This window comes from Paracoccidioides lutzii (genome assembly GCF_000150705.2).
Source record: "Paracoccidioides lutzii Pb01 unplaced genomic scaffold supercont2.83, whole genome shotgun sequence".
Taxonomy (NCBI): domain Eukaryota; kingdom Fungi; phylum Ascomycota; class Eurotiomycetes; order Onygenales; family Ajellomycetaceae; genus Paracoccidioides; species Paracoccidioides lutzii.
The window spans coordinates 684-21,049 of NW_015441029.1; the positions used below are offsets into that span (position 1 = coordinate 684).

A 20,366-nucleotide genomic window follows, 5' to 3' on the forward strand; every position below is an offset into this window, starting at 1 on the left:
AAAAATATATTATTAATAAATATAATTTTATTAATTTAAAATTTTAACTTTTTATAATATTTATAACTATTATTTATATTTTTAAATTTATATTTATATATTAAAATATAAATCTTTATTATATACTTTATAAAAAAATTTTCATCTATATAATAACTTATTAATTATTTATTTTATTATTTATAGTTATTTTAAATCTATTAAAATTTTTGATAAAGTTTTTAATTATATAAAATTAAATAAATATATTATATATATTATTAATATTGATTATTTAATTGACTATAACTTTATAAATATCTTTTAAATATAAGTTTTTTTATTTTAATAAAAATCTTCTATATAATTTAAATAAATTTAATATTAAAAATTAACTATATAAGAAAATTATACAAACTACTGATTTACTTGATCTATTAATTTATAAATTAATAATTACTTATATATTTTTATCAAATAATATTATAATATATATAGTAGATAATACTATACTTCTTACTATAACTTTTAATTTTTACTTTAATAGAGTAATTATTTGAAGTTTAATTATTAAATTTAATAATATTACTGATATTAATATTTTTTAAATAAATAATAATATTATAATTATATCAATAATAATATATTTATTTTAAATTTATAAAAATATTTAAAATAATAATATCACAATAAATTTTAAAGTTTGAATAAAAATAATTTTTATTATGAATAATAAATTATTATCTCTTTAAATTTATTAAAACTCTTTAAATTAAAAATTAAAGAATATATTTATTAAACTTTATTAATTATTATAAATAATTAAATTATTAATTTTAAAGTCTGAAAATAAGACTTTTTTAAATTTATTAGAACTTTTTTAATCAGAGATAAAAAAATAACTTACTGCTAAACTTCAATAATCATAATAAATAACTAAATTAAAGATTATAATATTATCTATATCATAAATTTAACTTATTAATATAATATTAAATGTAATATTTAACTTATTTAAATTATCTTTATAAAATTATCATTAAATCTATATATTATAAATTATTTAAATCTCTATAAAATTTAATAATTTTAATAATATATATAATCACTAAATATACTGCTGAACTGTTTATATTTTTAGTATTCAAACAGCATTTCAATATTCTTATCTTGTTATTCATGAAATATTTATAAATTTTATCTTACTTAATCATCAACACATAGTAGTCAATGCTAGAATTAATTAATTTAATTTATCATTTAAGCTGAATTATTGAAACAATCTTCAAAAATATTAACATTATAAAAGTTTCATATATATCACTAAGAAGAAGTGTGAAGTCATTACATATTAACAGATTTATCAATTTGTTCTAATAGTCAATATCAAAGACTTGTCTATAGTTTCCTTGCAGTGATTGTTCATATCACTCATGTCTTAAATTACTCATATGTCTTAAGATCAATATCTCAGATCTCTGCTGATAGACATAGCTGTATGCCTCACTAATAAGAATAATATACTTCTTTGATATAGATGATCATATAAATTAGCTAGTTATTATTAAGAATACTACTATCTTATGCATTCTGACTACTGTCACACAGTTTTCGTAGCTGTAGCTTAGTAGTCATACATTGTCATAGTGATGTCACACTGAGTTTCTCATCATGACTGCATAATCAAATTATCTACATATCTATTTCATTAAATCACTCATTTAATATGTAATTTAAAAATACTCCTATTAATATCTCTAATTCAATTCCATTTTAGTTTCATGGTTGTGAAAATATTTGAATTTGTAGGCAGAGCAGCAAATTTTGTTGCTTGAAGTGTTTAGTGAGCATTGTGTGACAGTCATATTATCTGATTTGGAATGCCAGATCAAATGCTGGATCAGTATGCTGTACTGAATGCTACATCAGAAACCTGAATGCTGCTTCGGCAGGGCCTGTCATTGTCTCAACTCTCACAAGTGCGGCATGTTGTGATGATAGTCAGAACATAGTAAGCATAAGATAGCAGGATTCATAATAATAACTAGCTAATCTATATGATCATCTATATCAAAAGAAGAAGAGAAAAACAGCGAGAAAAAAATGAAATATGTATGTCCACGGGCGTACGCGAGCTTGGTCAAAAGGAGGCATACGGCCGTGGCGGTCCGCCGGGATCCGAGGTATACGAGCGATCCGAGGCAAGAGCAATATGACAACACATGCCTCTTAGGAATTAATGAGAGATATTTGTGGTTCTAAGTTGGTGCAGCGAGTACATAAGCCCTGGGGTTTGAGTATAAATTCAGGGGTCAAGTCCTAAATTTCAGAATGGCCTTGGTTTTCAGTAAATTGAAAATCAGAATATTAACTTAAGTGGCCTCTTGTTAAATCTTTTGAGAATCCCTTCCTGCACCTTACTTCCTTTTGCCATATTTGCATCAAGCTTCATGAGGTTTCTCTCTTTGATCACTTCACTGGGGCTCTTTGCTCTTGTTGCCAACGGATCCCCAGCATTGGCAAGTTTACACTTAAAATCATATCTGAAAACATAGCATGTGGACCCAATGAGCTGACCATAAGAAAGAGCTCAAGAGATGACAGACCTGGCTTCACCAACAATGGACTGAGAGATCCCGATGGATTCAGCCACATAGGCGATGATGGAGTCTTGCGATCCTTCAACGGCGATGGAGAAGTGATTAGTTATGAGAGGTTAGATAAAGAGCAGTTGACTAACCTGGCATCATGGTATCCGGAGCCTGAGCATCGGGATCACTTGCATGATGTATGGAAGGACGCTAATAGCTCGACGGTTTCCATGGAGCAAATCTGGAACCCACCCAAAGAGTTACTTCCAGTTGTGCTAAAACAGCCACAACTGCATCGAAGGGCGGGAGTCACCAATAAGCGAGAAGCTCCGAATGTATTGAAACGCTCAGATGGTGAAAATATTAACTGCCTCATTATCTCCTGTTATTCTGATGGTGAATGCATTACATATGGCTGCAGAAATTGTCGACATTATGATGAATTTATCAGCGGCTATTGTCTACCATGATATGTGTGGATGTTGTTTTATAAGAATGACCTGCACTTCAATAAATTCTGATTAGCAAGAGCAATTGAATATTTCAAACTTAGAATCTCCCTTAGACCTACCTTCATCTTCTTACTTGGCACATAACTTTGTTATATGTTCTACCAAATGTAATCACTTTAAGGATGACATGGTAGTAGGTCACGCAACAGTTTTGGGTGTAGTATATGGATGTAGCATATTAAAGCTCACGACTTGAAGAGCTTTGTTTTGGTCTATGTTTGTTTTATCAGAGAGAGCAGCAGGCGCAAGGGTATTTTCACTTTTCATGTTAGATTAGATGATATCACTTTTGAGAGCAAAAACTGGGCGTAGCCATTTCACTCAGCTAGTTTACATACAAATCAAAAAATGAAAAAGGAAAGAAGAATAAAAGTGCAAAAGAATCTGTGGGATGGTTAATCTCCTTGATGTGGTTGAAGCAAGAAATCTGTCATTTTGACTGATTTCACAAACTATTCAATGTGTGAGGACACTTAGGATGAATGAACTGAGTGTCAAAAGGAAGCGTGAGAAGCTCTATAACTAGGATCGTAAGAGGGTAGGTGTATAGGCGCGGTGAGCGCTACAAAGGGAAGAGGATAGCGATGGATGAAAATGTAGGTATAGGATTGAATAGTAGCTAACCACTGAATCTCTTGAAGGAACTTCAGAGATTCAGGGTATTTTTATACATGAATGAGTAGCAATAGGTTTTATCCCTAATCTTTCATGAAATGGGGAATTAGTAATGTAGTGATCTGATTCTCCATGAAGTGCTGATCCTATCTGTTACGGCGCAGCTGCTTGTATATGGATTAAGGTTGATCCGCCCCGCTACGCTCTAAAGGTTGATCCGTTCCGACCTCAACCATATTCAGTTGCTCAGGTTGATCCAATCTGATCCCCAACCATATCTGCTTTGAAAGTTGATCTAATCCAATCCCCAACCACTTCTATATATTCAGCTGCTTGTTCATTCTTCATTCTAATCCTCTGTTTAGTATTCTCATTGCAGCTGCCTAGTTAGATAGATGAATTGAAGCTGTTGTCTTATTATCATTTTAACTCTAATTGAGTCATGATATAATATTAAACTTCTTTTTCTTAAAAAGTCTTGGAGATTGAGTAGCAGGTTTATATCTATATGTCCATGTCTGTGTGAGCTCCTCAGTGGTTGCGATCATGCTGAATGCTCAAGTCTATATCTATGTCCATGTCTGTGTCTGCGTGAGCTTTTCAGTAATTATAACTATGCTGAATGCTTAAAATCTTTGTTAATTTTTGTCTTTTTTATCTTTATTTTGAAAGATTCTTTTGCTGTCATTCATTAGAAATTTGAGAGTGCTATCAAGAAGCTTCATCAAAATCAACAGCTCTCAATCTCAATTTTAATTCTAATCTATTTGAAGCTTTTTCTGCCAGATCTCAATTGAATTCCTGACAATCTATATCACTAAGTTTAAACACATTCTTTATGAGTGTTGTGAACCAACAGGAGACTCCCAGGGATCATTGGATAAGAATTGCAGAGGATAAAGGAACTAGGATTTCAGACAGAATAACTTTGAGTTCTAGGACTAATCTAAAGAGATGATCATGTGATTGATAGATTGATAGATTGATATGACTATCTATCAGACATTACCAAGTCTACTGAGTGATAGATTGGTAGGCTGGTATGACTATCTATCAGATATTACCAAGTCTACCAGGTGATAGATTGATAGGCTGATATGACTATATATCATAAGCTATCAGATCTATCAAGAGGTTTTCATCATGTATATAAACACACTCATTACCTCTAGGATCAAGAGGTCTATCTTCTTGATCACAATCAATTTTATATTCTCCATTCATCTACTGATCTCTACTTCATTCTACTCACATTGTGTCTGTGTTTATCTAATACATCCATACTCCTATACTTGTTATAGCTTTGATCATCTAACTCTACACCCTCTCAGATGCCCATCTCATCCAAGCTCTACACACATTTGACCTTTTAGCTGTAACTATCATTGGTTATAAGGATCCTCTAATTGATGTCCTTACTACTTGTGATAGTGGCACTACCCCCTGTCCTAGTTATCAAGCTTATGGTACTCCTGTTTAGCTTAACCTTACCCTTCAGCTACAGGTGAAGCTTGCTAGTGATAGAGGCGCGGTAGCAATGAGGCTAGAGCTCAGAATTAGTTGAATTCTTTAAAGATATCTCAATTTCACCAAGGCCTCAGTACATCAATTCAGAATTATCTAGCTTAGCCGCTAAATCTCTTTTAAATTTACAAGAAATTCCTATATGTTGTTCAGCAATTAACTTTTAATTTTTCATATTCACTCACATCACACAATTGCCCTGATCACTCTGATCACTCTGATTGCTATAAATGTCATAACTCTATAAATCTCAATCAGATTCAAGTTAATACTCTTGATCTTTCAAATGATTCTTCATCATATACCCTGTCAATTTCACCTTCTTAACAGGATAAATTCTGCCAACAAGGCTATTATGTACACTATAAATCTCATAATCATTGAATTGAAGACTGTCATTTCCATTCATATTTTTTTAAGCTCTATTACTATCAAACTGCTAAAAGAATCTCAGCCTTTAGACAAGGATATGATGATGACTCTGATGTTAGTGAGGTATAGAAGAAAATCTATAAGAATTTAGTGAATAATGATCAAGATAATTAGTCTACTGATAAACTTAGTAAATTTTTATTTTGCTCTTTTCTTACTTCTAATATAGCTGCTTGAGAGTAAGTACTTTTTTAAATCAGAAGGTGTTGTTATAACGCAGCTGCTTGTATATGAATTAAAATTAATCTGTCTCACTACACTTTAAAGATTAATTTGCCCCGCTACACTATAAAGATTGATTTATTCTAACCTCAATTATATTTGATTGCTTAAGTTGATCTGATCTGATCTTCAATTATATCTACTTTGAAGATTGATCTGATTCAATTCTCAACTACTTCTATATATTTAACTACTTGTTCATTCTTCATTCTAATTCTTAGTTTAGTATTCTTATTGCAATTATTTAGTTAGATAAATAAATTAAAGCTATTGTCTTATTATCATTCTGACTCTAGTTGAGTCATAGCATTATTCTCCAGGAAGTACTAATTTCAAAGAACTGATTTTTGAGAAGTGCTGATCTGTGCTGATTCTGAGTGCTAAATCTTGAGATGATGCTGATTTTTTAGAAGGTACTAATCTCAAAGTACTTTAATAAGTAGTGTAAAGAGGTAAGCATTTTAGTAAGCAATATGATAAGCAGTGTGAGAGTAAAAAGCTAGTATAGAAAGTCTTAACATCACACAATATGAAGAAATGAGATTCTATTGACTGCTAAGCAATTTGAAACTAATGATATTCTCAACAATAGACAATCTATCTCCGAGAATAATATCAGTATGAATATACAATATTTTTAAACTAAAAGAAATATATAACTTTATAATTATATATGATCTGCAATTTTAATATGATGATATAGAACAGACTAAGGCGATCAGTTATTACTGTCATAGCGTAGCTGCTTATATATGAATTAAGATTGATTTACCCTGCTACACTTTAAAAATTGATCTGTTTTAATTTCAACTGTGTTTGATTGCTCATGTTGATTCAATTTAATTCTCAATTATATTTACTCTGAAATTTGATCTGATCTAATCTTCAACTACTTCTATATATATAGCTACTTGTTTATTCTTCATTCTAATTCTCAGTTTAATATTCTCATCATAGCTATTTAGTTAAATAAATAAATTGAAGCTATTATTTTGTTATCATTCTGACTCTAGTTGAGCTATAATATAATACTAAACTTTTTTTTCTCAAAAAGTTCTGAAGATTAAATAGCAGGTTTATATCTATATATTCATATCTGTATGAGCTCTTCAATAGTTATGATCATGGTAAATACTCAACTCTATGACTATGTCTATGTCTATGTCTATATATATATCTACGTCTATATCTATATCTATATTTATATATATGCTTATGTCTAATTAAGCTCTACTAAGTGCTCAAAACCTTTGTTAATTTTTGTCTTTTTTATCTTTATTATGAAAACTTCTCTTGCTGCTTTTTGTTAGAAATTTAAAAGTGCTATTTAGAAGCTTCACAGTCAAAATCAATAATTGCAGACTGAATATCAATCTTTATAAACTGCTATAAACAGCTCTCAATTTTAATTTCAATTCTGTTCAAAGCTCTCACACTGTCAGACTCTAAAAAGCTTACTAATCAAACTCTGAAATTTGACATCTGACTTCTCTCAATCAAAGTTAAACTACACATTAATCAAGCTATTATTGAAGATTAAAATACTCAGTTCTACTATATAAACTTGAATCTAGATTCAAATATACAAGCAATGATTTTTTCTTAGCTAACTCAAGCTGAAGAAACAGAAAATTGAAACTACAACTTTATTCTCAATCAACTTTCTCATGTATATAATAACTCAAACAAAATAATTGAGGTGAAAGACAAATTATACAATCTAAAGCAAGAATCAAATAAATCTTTAACAGTCTATATTACTAAGTTTAAATGTATTTTCTATGAAATCAAAGCTCAGATTTGACTGAATTCTTTAAAAATATCTCAATTTCATTAAAATTTTAGTATATCAATTCAGAATTATCTAGCTCAGCAACTAAATCTTTTTTGAATCTATAAAAAATTTTTATATATTGTTTAGCAATTAGCTTTTAGTTTTTTATATTCATTCACATCACAATCTTATTTTAATTACTTTGATCACTCTGATTATTATGAATATCATGACTGTATAAATCTCAATCAGATTTTAAGTTAATACTTTTAATTTTTTAGATAATTTTTCATCATATATCTTGTTAATTTTATTTTATTAATGAGAAAAATTTTATCAAGAAGACTATTGCATATACTGTGAATTTTATAATCATTAAGTTAAAGACTGTCATTTCTGTTTACATTCTTCTAAGCTTTATCACTATCAAACTGTCAAAAGAATTTCAATCTTTAGATAAGAATCTAATGAATGATGATCAAGACAGTTAGTCTATTAATAAACTTGATAAATTTTTATTTTATTCTTTTCTTGCTTCTAATATAGCTGCTTAAAAGCAAGTATACTTTTAAACTGAGAAGTAATATTATAGTACAATTACTTGTATATGAATTAAGATTGATATATCTTACTATACTCTAAAGATTGATTTATTCTGACCTTAATCATATTTAATTACTCATGTTGATCTGATCTGATCTTTAATTATATTCACTCTGAAGGTTGATTCAATCTGATTTTCAATTATCTCTATATAATCAACTACTTATTTATTCTTTATTTTAATTCTTAGTTTAGTATTTTTATCACAACTGTTTAGTTAAATAGATAAATTGAAGCTGTTATCTTATTATCATTCTGACTCTAATTGAGTTATGATAAATATCATAAAATTAATATATCTACTAATTTAAATATAAAATCTGAAATAAATTTATGATTATTATTCAATATTTCTACTTGATTCAAATTTATATAATCTAATAATAGATATAATATATTAAAGATATCACTAATTTTATTTTTAAGATCTTTATATAAAATGTTTAAATCACTCATTTCTTTTAAATATTATATGATATAAAAAATGCTCTTTATATATTAGATATAGATATAGTGTTCTTTTGCACTAGTAGGGATATTAGTCATATATAATATCTGAATATAATTTGACTACTAGATAATGTAGATATTTTACTTCATATTGATATTGTTGTTTGATAAACTCTTTTTTCTGTTCTGATGCAGAGGCATCATTGATTTTTAGTTCTTGTAGCATTAATATCAAAATAAAAAAAGTATTATCTAGATAGAAATTCAACACTAAGTGCTTAATATAATATCTTAATATCAATTTTATTCTGTTATCAGAGTGATATTTGACTTTCATACTTAAGTATTTAGAAGATTCTTTCAGATATTCTATTTCTAATCTGTTTATCAGAATATCAACTAGTCAATCAATATCTGCTGAATCTTCTGCTATGATATGAGGATTATTCACATAGATTATTATATAAAGGTGCTTGTGAGATATGTGATATCATAGAGCAAAGTTATAGAGATTAGATTTAAGATCATTCTTGCAGAGCAATACTGTAAGAAAATTATATTAAATCTTAGCTATTAGATCTAGTTCATATAGAGAATTTTTAACAGTGTATATTATTATGTATAAAGTTCTGATCTCAAATTCAAAGAGTTACTATATATAGATAATTTTGCTCAATTGATCATATAAATAGATTATCACTATATTAATCTATTATAAAATTTAATTTTAATTAATTGTAATTATAAATATTATATAATTAGTAATATCATTGATAACAGATATATATATTTCTTTATATATACTTTTCCTTAGTCAATTACTACACATTACTTGTTAAGATTTTTATAAAATATTATCAGAATCTATGTTAAAGTCCTACAGATAATCTTTTTCAATATAAACTCAGCAGTCAGAGACTATATACTCATTATTAAAAATGTTAAAATATAAAATTACTATTTAAATATTTCTTTATTTTAAATCTACAATTTCATATTTTATTAATTTTTTTAAATTTATTAATAATATTTTTATATTCTTTTGAAAAAGAATTAGTAAAAAGAAAAGAAATATATGTATTAAATATTTTTATTAATCTTATTTATTCAGCATTAACTATCTCAGAAGTAATAGTATTTTTCACAATATATATTGTATGATGTCAAAGTTCTCTATACTAGCTTCTTGTCCTCACACTGCTTATTATACTACTTATCAAAGTACTTTAAAATCAGATCCTCTAGGTTCTCACACTCACTTAGTAAAGTACTTATCTTTATACTGCTTATCAAAGTATTTTAGAATTAGCACTTTCTAGAGAATCAGCATCATTTTAAAATTCAGCATTTAGAATCAGCACAGATCAGCATTTCTCAAAAATCAGTTCTTTAGCATCAGTGCTTTCTAAAGAATAGAATCAATACTTCATGAAAATTCAGATTATTGTATTATTAATTCTCTATTTTATAAAAGATTAAAGATAAAACTTATTACTACTCATTTATATATATAAATACTTTAAATTCTCAAAGTTTTTTTGAGAGATTCAGTAATTAGCTACTATTCAATTTTATATATATATTTCATTCATCACTATTCTCTTCCCTTCATAGTACTCACAGTGTCTATATACCTACCCTCTTACAAGTTTAGTTATAAAGCTTCTTATGCTTTCTTTTGATACTTAGTTCATTCACATTAATGTCCTCACAATTTCTAACTACTCTATGAGAGGTTGTATGTTAAGTTTATAACAATGAGTTCAAAACATAATTTATGAGCTGACATCTTACATATAATATTTAATAAAAAACTGTGTATAGAAGAAACCCTCTATAAACAATTATCAAGTCTAACTTTAGAAAGAAACACTGAAGCACTCATTACATCAGTTGATGAAGAAATTCAGATAGTTCAACAATAGCAAAGACAGCAAGAGATATATAAAAAAAATCTTTAAATAACAACAATAACAAGTTAATACTATTAGTATAGAACTTCAAACCTCTAAGAGCAAGCAGCATAGAGCAGAATCAACAGATCATACTATTAGTGTCAATTCTACTTCTTTCAAGCCTCATCCTATATCAATTCAAAAACTCTTAAAGAACTAGAAGACTTTATCTCCTCAAGCTTTGCTTTTTATATCTATCAAAGATATTATTTTGAGAATAATAATGAATATAAGATTCTTGAAGCAGCAACATATTTTAATACTAAACTGCAATAGAAATGACAGCAATACTACATCAAATTAAAGATATTAATTATCTAAGATGAATTCTATAACTGGATTTATGTTAAGATTATTAACCCAGATAAAATAAGCTAGAACTATGAGTTGAAGTATTAGATATTGAGGTAATCTGAAGATCAAATTATTCATGACTTTGTGTTCACTTTTTAGTTAATTAAGAATTATCTCCTTGAGAAATATAGTAATTACCAGTGAAAGATGTATCTATTTGATAAGATTCTATTCTCTCTTTGTGTAGAATTTGAGAGATATGCAGTCAAGCTGCAAGATCTCTTCTATAATATTTTTATCATAAAATTCACTATTGTAAAGAATAATATTTCAAAAACTATCACATCAGTAAGTATAACTACACAATAAAAGAGCACTAATCATAGAAAAGATTCACATGATGATATATCAATAGCACTTAAAAAAAAAAGCTGAAAATGTAAAAAGTGCTTTGACATTTGATGTGATGTTCATTGAACCTTTACACACTTCAATGCAGACTGCAAGACTTAGAAGAACAAGTTTATTGAAGATAAATTCTTAACTTTAAAGCCTTTATCAAAGCTCTCTTTCAAATCAAATTCAAAGGAGATAAAAAATAAATAGAAAATATTATTCATACTGCAATGATAACTCTTAACATATTTAAAAGTCAGTAATCATTAAGTCTATTTTTTTTCCTTTCTGTCTAAATTTCAACACTCACAGAAAATATACTGATTCTCATTCTTATAGATTCTGAAGCTCAGGTAAATTTTATTAGTGAATTCTGAGTCAAATCACACAAATTATAATCAACAGAGTGCATATTATATAAAATAAAAAGATTTAATAATCATTAAACATGCTTATTTGAAATTATCAATCTAGAGATAAAAGTCTCAGATAGTAAAAAAACTATAGTCAGAAAATCTTACTTCTTTTATATTATCAAACTTTCAGACTATGATATGATACTAATATTTCTCTGACTCAAACAGCTTAATTCTCTCATTGATTGAAAGAATGAAAAATTCTATTTTTATTAAACATTAAATAATCAAAAGATAACTCTGAGTGTGACAAATGCTGCTAATGAATTACTCACTGACACTTTTGACTATGTACTTATAATAGTATTTGCCTTAATTTTATAGGCTTATGAGTCTTTTTTTGAAATCTGAATGCTGTCAAAAGTCAACTTACTTGCAAATACAGCTTTTATCAATGATTTGCCTGACTATACTTGATCATATATGCATTCTTTCTCTGAGAAAAATATGTTCAATATATCTGTATTTGATGCAGAGTACTCAATTGATCTTGAGAAAGAAGTTAGACTCTTATTCATATCTATCTACAATCTCTCTAAAATAGAGCTAAAAACTCTTCAGAACTGCTTAAATAGTATACTAAAAATAGACTGAATATCTTCTTCTCAGAGCTTTGCAGACACTTTTATTTTTTTTTATTTTAAAGAAAAATAAAGATCTATGACTTTGTATAGACTACAGAGATCTGAATCATCTCACAATCAAAAACAAATATTTATTATCTTTTGTAAATGAGATGTTAAATAGACTTTCTGAAATACAAGTCTTCTATAAGATTGATCTTAGAGATACTTATCACAGAATATATATTAAACATAGTGATAGATGAAAAATAGCATTTCACATATAATATAATTACTTTAAGTATAATATTATATCTTTTGAGTTTATAAATACCTCTGTTATCTTTCAAGTCTATATAAACTATACCCTAGCAGATCTTCTTGACATATGCTATATGATATATGTAGATGACATTTTTATTTATTCAAATTCAATGAATAAGCATAAGATATATATATAAAGGTATTTAAACACTTAAACTATGCAAATTTGTTTGTAAAATACATTAAATGTAAGTTTATTAAAAATAAAATCTTTTCCCTGAAATTCATTGTTAGATATTAAGGTGTTAAAATAGAATCAGATCAAGTGACAATCATTACAAAATAATCAGTCTCAACTAATGTTAAGAAAGTTCAGACTCTTTTGAGATTTGCAAACTTCTATCATCACTTTATTAAAAACTACTTCAAAATTGCAAAGCCTTTTTTTGATTTTATAAAGATCTTAAAAAAGAGAGAATAAAAATCACAGTTCACATGAACAAAAAATGCTCAATGTATCTTTAACAATTTAAAAAAGCACTTTACATTGACTTATCTGCTCACTTATTTTGACTCAAGCTGAGAAACTCAGATTAAATCTGATGTCTCTACAGCAGTAGTAATTATCATTATCTATTAAAAATAAAATAATGATTAATTATACTCTATTACATTCTGATCTTGCAAACTTCTAGATGTAGAAACACAATATGATACTCATGACAGAAAACTCCTTGCAATCATTACATCTTTCAAGAATTGATATCATTATCTGAAAGGAAGTCAATATTTAATTTTTGTCTATTCTGACTATATTAATTTTCAGTATTTTATGATAATTAAAATACTGAATCAATATCAGTCTATATGAGCAGAAGCACTATCAGTATATTATTTTATTCTGCATTATGTTAGAGAGTGAATGTGAGCTGCATAAAAAGAAAACTCTCTGCATTGTTAACTGCTATATAATGAAATTCTAAAGTTAGTGAGGAAAAAGAGATGTCAGGATCTGCTCAGATTATAAACAGCTCATGTGATCATGTGACTGAATCATGACCAATCTACTGTAGCAGCGCCTGCCTGAGTGGCGTTGCCCTAACGACCGCCCCGCCCACACGTGATCGCTTGTATGTAATATAGCAATAATCTAGCTAGCTCCTCTGAATAGAAGGTTCAACAATTAACAACTCTCTGATCGTTATACAAAAACATCTTAATCAATCCTGATCACATCCCTATAAGCTCTCTCCCATCCCCTCAGGCAGCAAGCCTGATGGCGTGCCGACGCAGCGCCGCCAGCGCGCCCAGCCCCCCAACACCACCGAACGCGTCCTGAGCCTTGACGCGCATCTGCTCCCCCATACGCCGTCCACCCAAGAGACCCCATCTCCTCACCCCAATCGCCCGCCGCACATGTGAACTGAATGACATGGAGTCTCCAAGCTCCCCTACACCAGCAGGCAGCTCAAAGAGCAGAAATGTCGCACCAATTCACCTCAACCTACGTGGCCCGATGGCTAGCGATCTCCTAGCCGCCCACGAGGCTGAGGCACAGAAATCCCATGCAGAAGCACTAGCAGCTGCAAATATGCTTGATCGGATTGAAGAAGACCTAGATGTCATGAAGGCAAAAGGCCTATCAAGGGCACTGGCCCTTGGAGCCGCTGTGAAGGCGTTAGTCAAGGACTGGTACAATGGAAGTCTAGAAACAGCTAAGCAGTCCACCACAATCAAGCCTGCTGGCTCCACTGGTGCAAATGATGCAAGAGCTCCTACCTACGCAAAGACAGCTGCAGACAGCACCAATGTAACAAAAACACCAGCAACCATACTGCAGAAACCCCTGCTTAGGAATAACCCCAGAGAAGGGAAAAACACCATGAATCCTCGCGCGCCTGCCTTCAGATCATCTAGCTCGCAAAGAAAGCCCAATTGCTACTCTTAGAAAGCTGAGGGCTGAACTCCCAGGGCCTTTTGGCAGCAGCCATCACAGCAGTTCAAGCCATCCCCACAGGCATTGCCATCATTTTCTAGAAGCTTTGCAAGACATGGAGGCCCTTGCTAGCCCAAAAGAATGTTTTAGCAGCCACCCTCACCAATACTCAGATAGAGAAGGAAGAACATTTGGATCACCTGCCTGATTCCTGGGCTGCACCATGGAGATTAGTGACTATGGTGGTGGAACTCTGCATCTCTCAGCAGAATCCATGACAGAAGAATTCACACTCCAAACCAGAATCAAGCCTGTCCAGAGTCGCTGGGCAAAAATACACCCTGGAAACCCAACAGCCACTCTTATATTACACTTTTCGCAAGAGACAGCAGTAAACCTGCCATCAAAAGTGGAACTATATGGATATCAAAGACCAGTGATCAGAAAGGCACCTAAGGTCAAAATACAACAATGCAGCAAATGCTGGGGATTTCATCAAGAGAGATACTGCCTCCGCGTCCCTCGCTGCAAAAAATGCAGTTCTAAGAATCATGTGAAAGGAAATCCATCCTGTCATAAGGAGAATGAAGCATGTGGATGCCCCAATCGCTGCACTAACTGTCTTGGACCACATGCCGCGGATGATCCATCCTGCCCCGCCAGACCAGGGATAAAGAATGGGACTGTTCAAAGGCACTCAAGAAACCAGCTGAGGGATATCCGCAATGCACAGAGTAAGGCATACTTGGCCAAGGCAAGTAACAGCAAATGCGGTGGTCGAGGGCCATCAGCAGACCTGAGGTTGAATGATTCTACTGAGCATAGATCTAACCTCACACCGACATCAAACACAGCACCAAGCACAGCATTGAGCACAGCATCAGGCACAGCATTAGGCATGGCGCCCAACCCAACATCTAATGCAACACCCAACACGTCATCTCACGCAACAACACCCTCCTTTCAGCTACTCAATGAAGAAGAACTCTAGATCTCCGCAATTCCTGCAGATTATGCAAGTCAACGTAGGAAAAGGGGGCCCAGCACACGAGACGGCCCTCAATCTAGCATTTGAAAGAAAGACTGACATCCTTCTCATACAGGAACCCTGGATTCACAGGAACTTAAGCCAACGCATCTCCAAAAAGCATCCAGCATTCAACTGCTTTGCCCCAATTGAAAAGTGGGACAGGAAGCCACGGGTCCTCACCTATGTGCGTAAACACCCACAAATCCATGCTCATGCAGTCCCAGGCCCCTGGGCAGAAAACCAGGACATCCACATGCTGCACATACAGGCCTGGGGTCTACAGCTTCAGACAGTCAACATATACAATGCACCCCCAGGCGCAGAGGATCCTGGACAAGGTGTGGGCTGTCTTCTCTCCTGGTCTGTCCCAGCACTCCCATTGCTCCTTGCTGGCGACCTCAATATCAAGCACCCCGTGTGGCAACCAGGAGTGCCTCCAAGCATGTGGGCGGAACCATTCCTGCAATGGACCATGAATTTCAACTTTACTCTCACCATGGACCCAGACACTCCCACACGTGGGCATAACATGATAGACCTGGCCTGGGCCACCCCGGAATTAGTTATCAAAGGAGTGGACACACAGGTGGACAGATCCCTTTACACTTCCTCTGACCACCAGACTCTTCTCACCAAAATCAGCCTTCCACAGGGCGCAAGGCCTGACAGGCCAACCCATTTTTTCCGTCTCAACACCATGAATGAGAAGGTCTTTAACCAGACGCTGGAGGCCTATAAGCCAAAACTAGACAAACTATGTGATTTCCCAGAGTACCCCAATACAGATCAGCTGGATGCCCTGGCTAAAGGTATCACAGATGCACTAATAGCTTCCCTGGAAAGTTCCACCAAGAAGAGCACCGGGCAAGGCACAGGTCAGCCATGGTGGAATGAGGACTGCCAGAAAGCAGTGACAACACTACATCGTGCACAGCGCCTAGGCTCTAGTTTTTTATGAGAAGCAAAAAGCAACGTAGCCAGGACCACCAGGAAAGCCAAGAGAGAATACTGGCGAGGCAAGATAGCAGAGGCCTCAGTGGGGAAAGATATCTTTAAGATGATCAAATGGGCCCATTCAACTGGCTCCTTTCATTCCCCCCCTCTTGTAGATGAAGAGACTGGGCGAACGCGAACAACCCCTAGAGAGAAAAGAGACCTTCTGCAACGGGTGCTCTTACAGAAGGCTGCAAGCAGAGAGGATATCCCAATTAGCTGGTCCAACCCACCATCTGTCAAATTACCTTTTCCTGTTGCCTCAGCACATGAGATACAAAGTTCTCTGCTGAACACGGGTAATACCACTCCAGGAACTGATGGAGTGCCAACAGAGGTGCTACGAAAGGCATGGCCACATATTAAGGTATCAGTGGAAAGGCTGTTCAGAGCCTGCCTTAGGGTTGGCTGGCACCCAACCTCCTTTCGAGATGCCACACTGGTTGTGCTGCCTAAGGTCAACAGAGATCCAACACTCCCGCGATCCTACAGGCTTATAGCCCTTCTCTCAACGTTGGGGAAGGGACTGGAACGCCTGGTAGCCCGTAGGCTGGCCTGGACAGCTATACAAGAGAAGATTGTCCACCCCCAGCATTTTGGAGCCCTCCCTGGGCGGGCTGCCTCAGACCTAGTGGCAGCGATGGTTCATGATATAGAGGAAGCCTGGGCCCATGGAAAAGTAGTCTCTCTTCTTACTCTGGACATCAAGGGTGCTTTTGATGCTGTACTCAGAGGAAGGATGCTGCGGAGATTGCAAGAACAAGGCTGGCCACCAAATTTAATTAGATGGGTGGAAAGCTTCATGACAGGACGCACAGGCAGGATCAGATTGGATGGACTCCTGGGAGAGCTCTTTGATATCCCAGCAGGGCTTCCACAAGGCTCGCCAGTCTCACCTATTCTATTCATGCTGTTTATTCAGCCTCTGTTCTTTCTAGGAACTATACAAAGAAGACGTGCACGCTTAGGCTACGCAGATGATCTAGGACTGCTTAGTGCTGGAACCACTCTTGAAGGGAATGTTGTTACTCTCCAGGAGGATTTCAAGTTGCTAAATGATTGGGCCAGCAAAGAAGGGCTGACATTTGATTTTGCCAAAACTGAGATAGCACACTTCACATGGCGCAGAACCCTTTCAAACCCCTCAATCAACCTTGAAACAACATCTGGCACTCACTCTATTACAGCAAAGGCAGTGAAAAGCTCCATAAGATATCTAGGAATCTGGCTAGATAGAAAACTGAGCTTCAAGAAACACGTGGAGACCATGGCGGCTAAGGCACGACAGGTGTCTAATGGCATACGAGCACTAAGCAACACAGCAAGAGGCGCCCCAGTACAACTGCTTAGACAATCCATTCAGGCCTGTGTGCTCTCTGTGCTCTGCTATGGAGCAGAGGCCTGGTGGCCTGGAGCCACACGAATGGAGAAGGGAAAGGAAATCTCCAATCGAATGGATTGCCTAGTCAGAAAGCTAGATCTAGCCCTTAGAGATGCTTGCGAGGGGCACTGCCAGTCTACAAGACCACACCCATTTCAGCTCTACACCGTGAGCTAGGAATCATGCCAATGAAAGAGACACTAGACAACCGGCGTGCTGTATTTGCAGTAAGAATCAAAAAGCTTGACAAGAGGCACCCGCTAGTGAGACGCTCTAATAAAGTAGCTACCACCAAACCCTATACCACACGTCTGTCTAGAGCGTCCAGTCATGCTGGTGGGATAGAAGCATATGACCCTCTACTCACGCCCCCTTGGATGAGATTTCCCAGGAAAGAAGATCTGCAGATTGGGTATGTGGCAGGCCGCACAAAGGAACAGGCAGCACAAGACTTTAAGAGCTGGCTACAACAACGCAATCCCCTGGATCTGGTGGTCTTTACCGATGGTTCACAGATAGAGCACCCTCAGCGTGCGACTGGTGCAGGATGGGCTATATGCTGGGGTAGCGAACACCGTCTAATCTCCACAGGAAACCTGCCAATGGATAAAGCAGAGGTCTTTGACGCAGAGGCAATGGCAGCCCTGCAGGGCCTAAAGGAAGCCACCACCTCGCCTCAGGCGAAGTTTGCCAGCAACGTCTACATTTGCCTAGACAATTTGGAGGTAGCACGAGCCCTTGGATCCGTGCCAAACACCTCTAGCCAGCAGGTCTTCGCGCAGTTTCTGAAAGCCATAAAGGCCTGGCAGAGCAGGGATAGGCTCCCATTGGCCACCCAGAGCAGGGTGGTCATTAGATGGGTCCCAGGCCACGCAGGCGTGGCTGGTAATGAAAAGGCAGATCTTGAAGCCAAAGCAGCCGCAGCGCAGGCAGCAAGTGCAAGCATGGTACCTCAACCTGACAGCATAGGCACTCTAGCTTATATAAAGCGACACACTATGGAACAAACCACACGGGCCTTTGAGAACTACTGGGCCAAAAATCGGCCCAAACGCTATATGGAGCTGGAGATCCCACTAAAGAGAGCCTCAACAGAGGTAAAACTTTCACGTTTCACATTAGGAAAGCTCTATGCCGCCCGATCAGGTCATGGAGACTTTGCAGCCTACCACAGCCACCTTAAGCATGAAGATGCAGAGTGCTACTGCCGGTGTGGACATAGCAAAACTCCAGAACATTTCTACTATTGCACTCTTGCAAGAAAAGCAGCAAAGCGGCGCCGGCCTATCTACAATCTCCGTGAGACACTGGCAACCTCGCGTGGGGCCCTAGAATTCCAATAACTGGCTAAAGAGAAACAGCCTTCTATCAGAATATCTGTCCAATGCGCCCGTCGCGCACCCTCCAGATCAGATCCCACAGACCATTCTCTCCTCTGTCTTGCCCCCCATCTTCCTCACCACCTCCTCCTCCTTCCTCTCTTTCCTCTCCTTTCTTTCCTTCCTTGCCTTCCTTCCTATCCGCCTCCCCTACCTCCCTCCCACAAACCTAAAACCTCTCAAAACCTCTGCTCTATGGCAACCGACCCATGGGCTCTGCCGGTGCAGCAATACGCAACCCATTTTTGCCTCATTTGTAAGATAGCTACTAGATAGGTAGTCGCCTACGGGCGTAGCTCTACCCGCCCTATAGTTCGACGCGGACTCTACTAGATCACGTGCCCTTAAGGCACGTGGACTAACCGGGCGTTAAATAAAAACACACACACACACACAGAAGGTTCAACCATCCCACAGGTTATAGCCCGGATAGCTGGTTTTTAATAAAAATCATGTTAAGAATGGCTGTGTACATGTCTGGATGAGTTCACTCTCTGATCTAATGACTGGACTATCTATTTCTTTAACAGAGAGAAAGTGATCTTTACAATCGCATTCTAGAGCTGTTGGAGCGATCCCATCACTAGATGAGGACAAAGAATTAGAAGGCCTGGAGCAGGAACCAAGTTCAAACCACACCATGAATTCATCAAGCCGTGAGCCTGGCAAAATGCCCGCTCCTGAGTCTATACGCGAATTCATGGCAGCTAGTGAAGGAATTCCAAGCCCCCAGCCTCAAATGCCTACTCCTAATGCGAGTGGCATGATTACAATGAGTGTAGCAGATTTGTTGACCTTTTGCCAACAAATGACACATCAGAACACTCCAAATATCAACAATGATACACCTGTGGATGATTTCAAATCTCAGATCTGTGAATACCAAAAGGATGTCCAAAGAGCTATGGATACTAAGGCGGTAACTACATTTGATGACACTAATTACCAAACCTGGTGTATGGGAATTCTTGCGGATGCTGAAGTCATTGATGGAACTGACATTCTAATCAAGAACCAACACATCTGCCCAGATGATATTAGCCAAAACATGTTGAAT

The 20,366-nt window shown here is 34.9% G+C and overlaps 2 protein-coding genes across 2 annotated transcripts; both read left to right on the top strand.

Annotated features, from left to right (window-relative positions):
* Positions 1 to 2,425: 2,425 nt before the first annotated feature.
* PAAG_09102 (hypothetical protein) lies at positions 2,426 to 3,040 on the top strand (the record flags this gene model as incomplete). Its single annotated transcript, XM_002788936.2, has 1 exon — positions 2,426 to 3,040. A coding segment is annotated over one exon (615 nt), but the record flags the coding sequence as incomplete, so codon positions are not given.
* A 16,730-nt stretch (positions 3,041 to 19,770) lies between these two features.
* On the top strand, positions 19,771 to 20,228 carry PAAG_09105 (hypothetical protein; the record flags this gene model as incomplete). Its single annotated transcript, XM_015846734.1, has 2 exons — positions 19,771 to 19,778; positions 19,871 to 20,228. Coding segments are annotated over 2 exons (366 nt in total), but the record flags the coding sequence as incomplete, so codon positions are not given.
* Between the last annotated feature and the right edge of the window lie 138 nt (positions 20,229 to 20,366).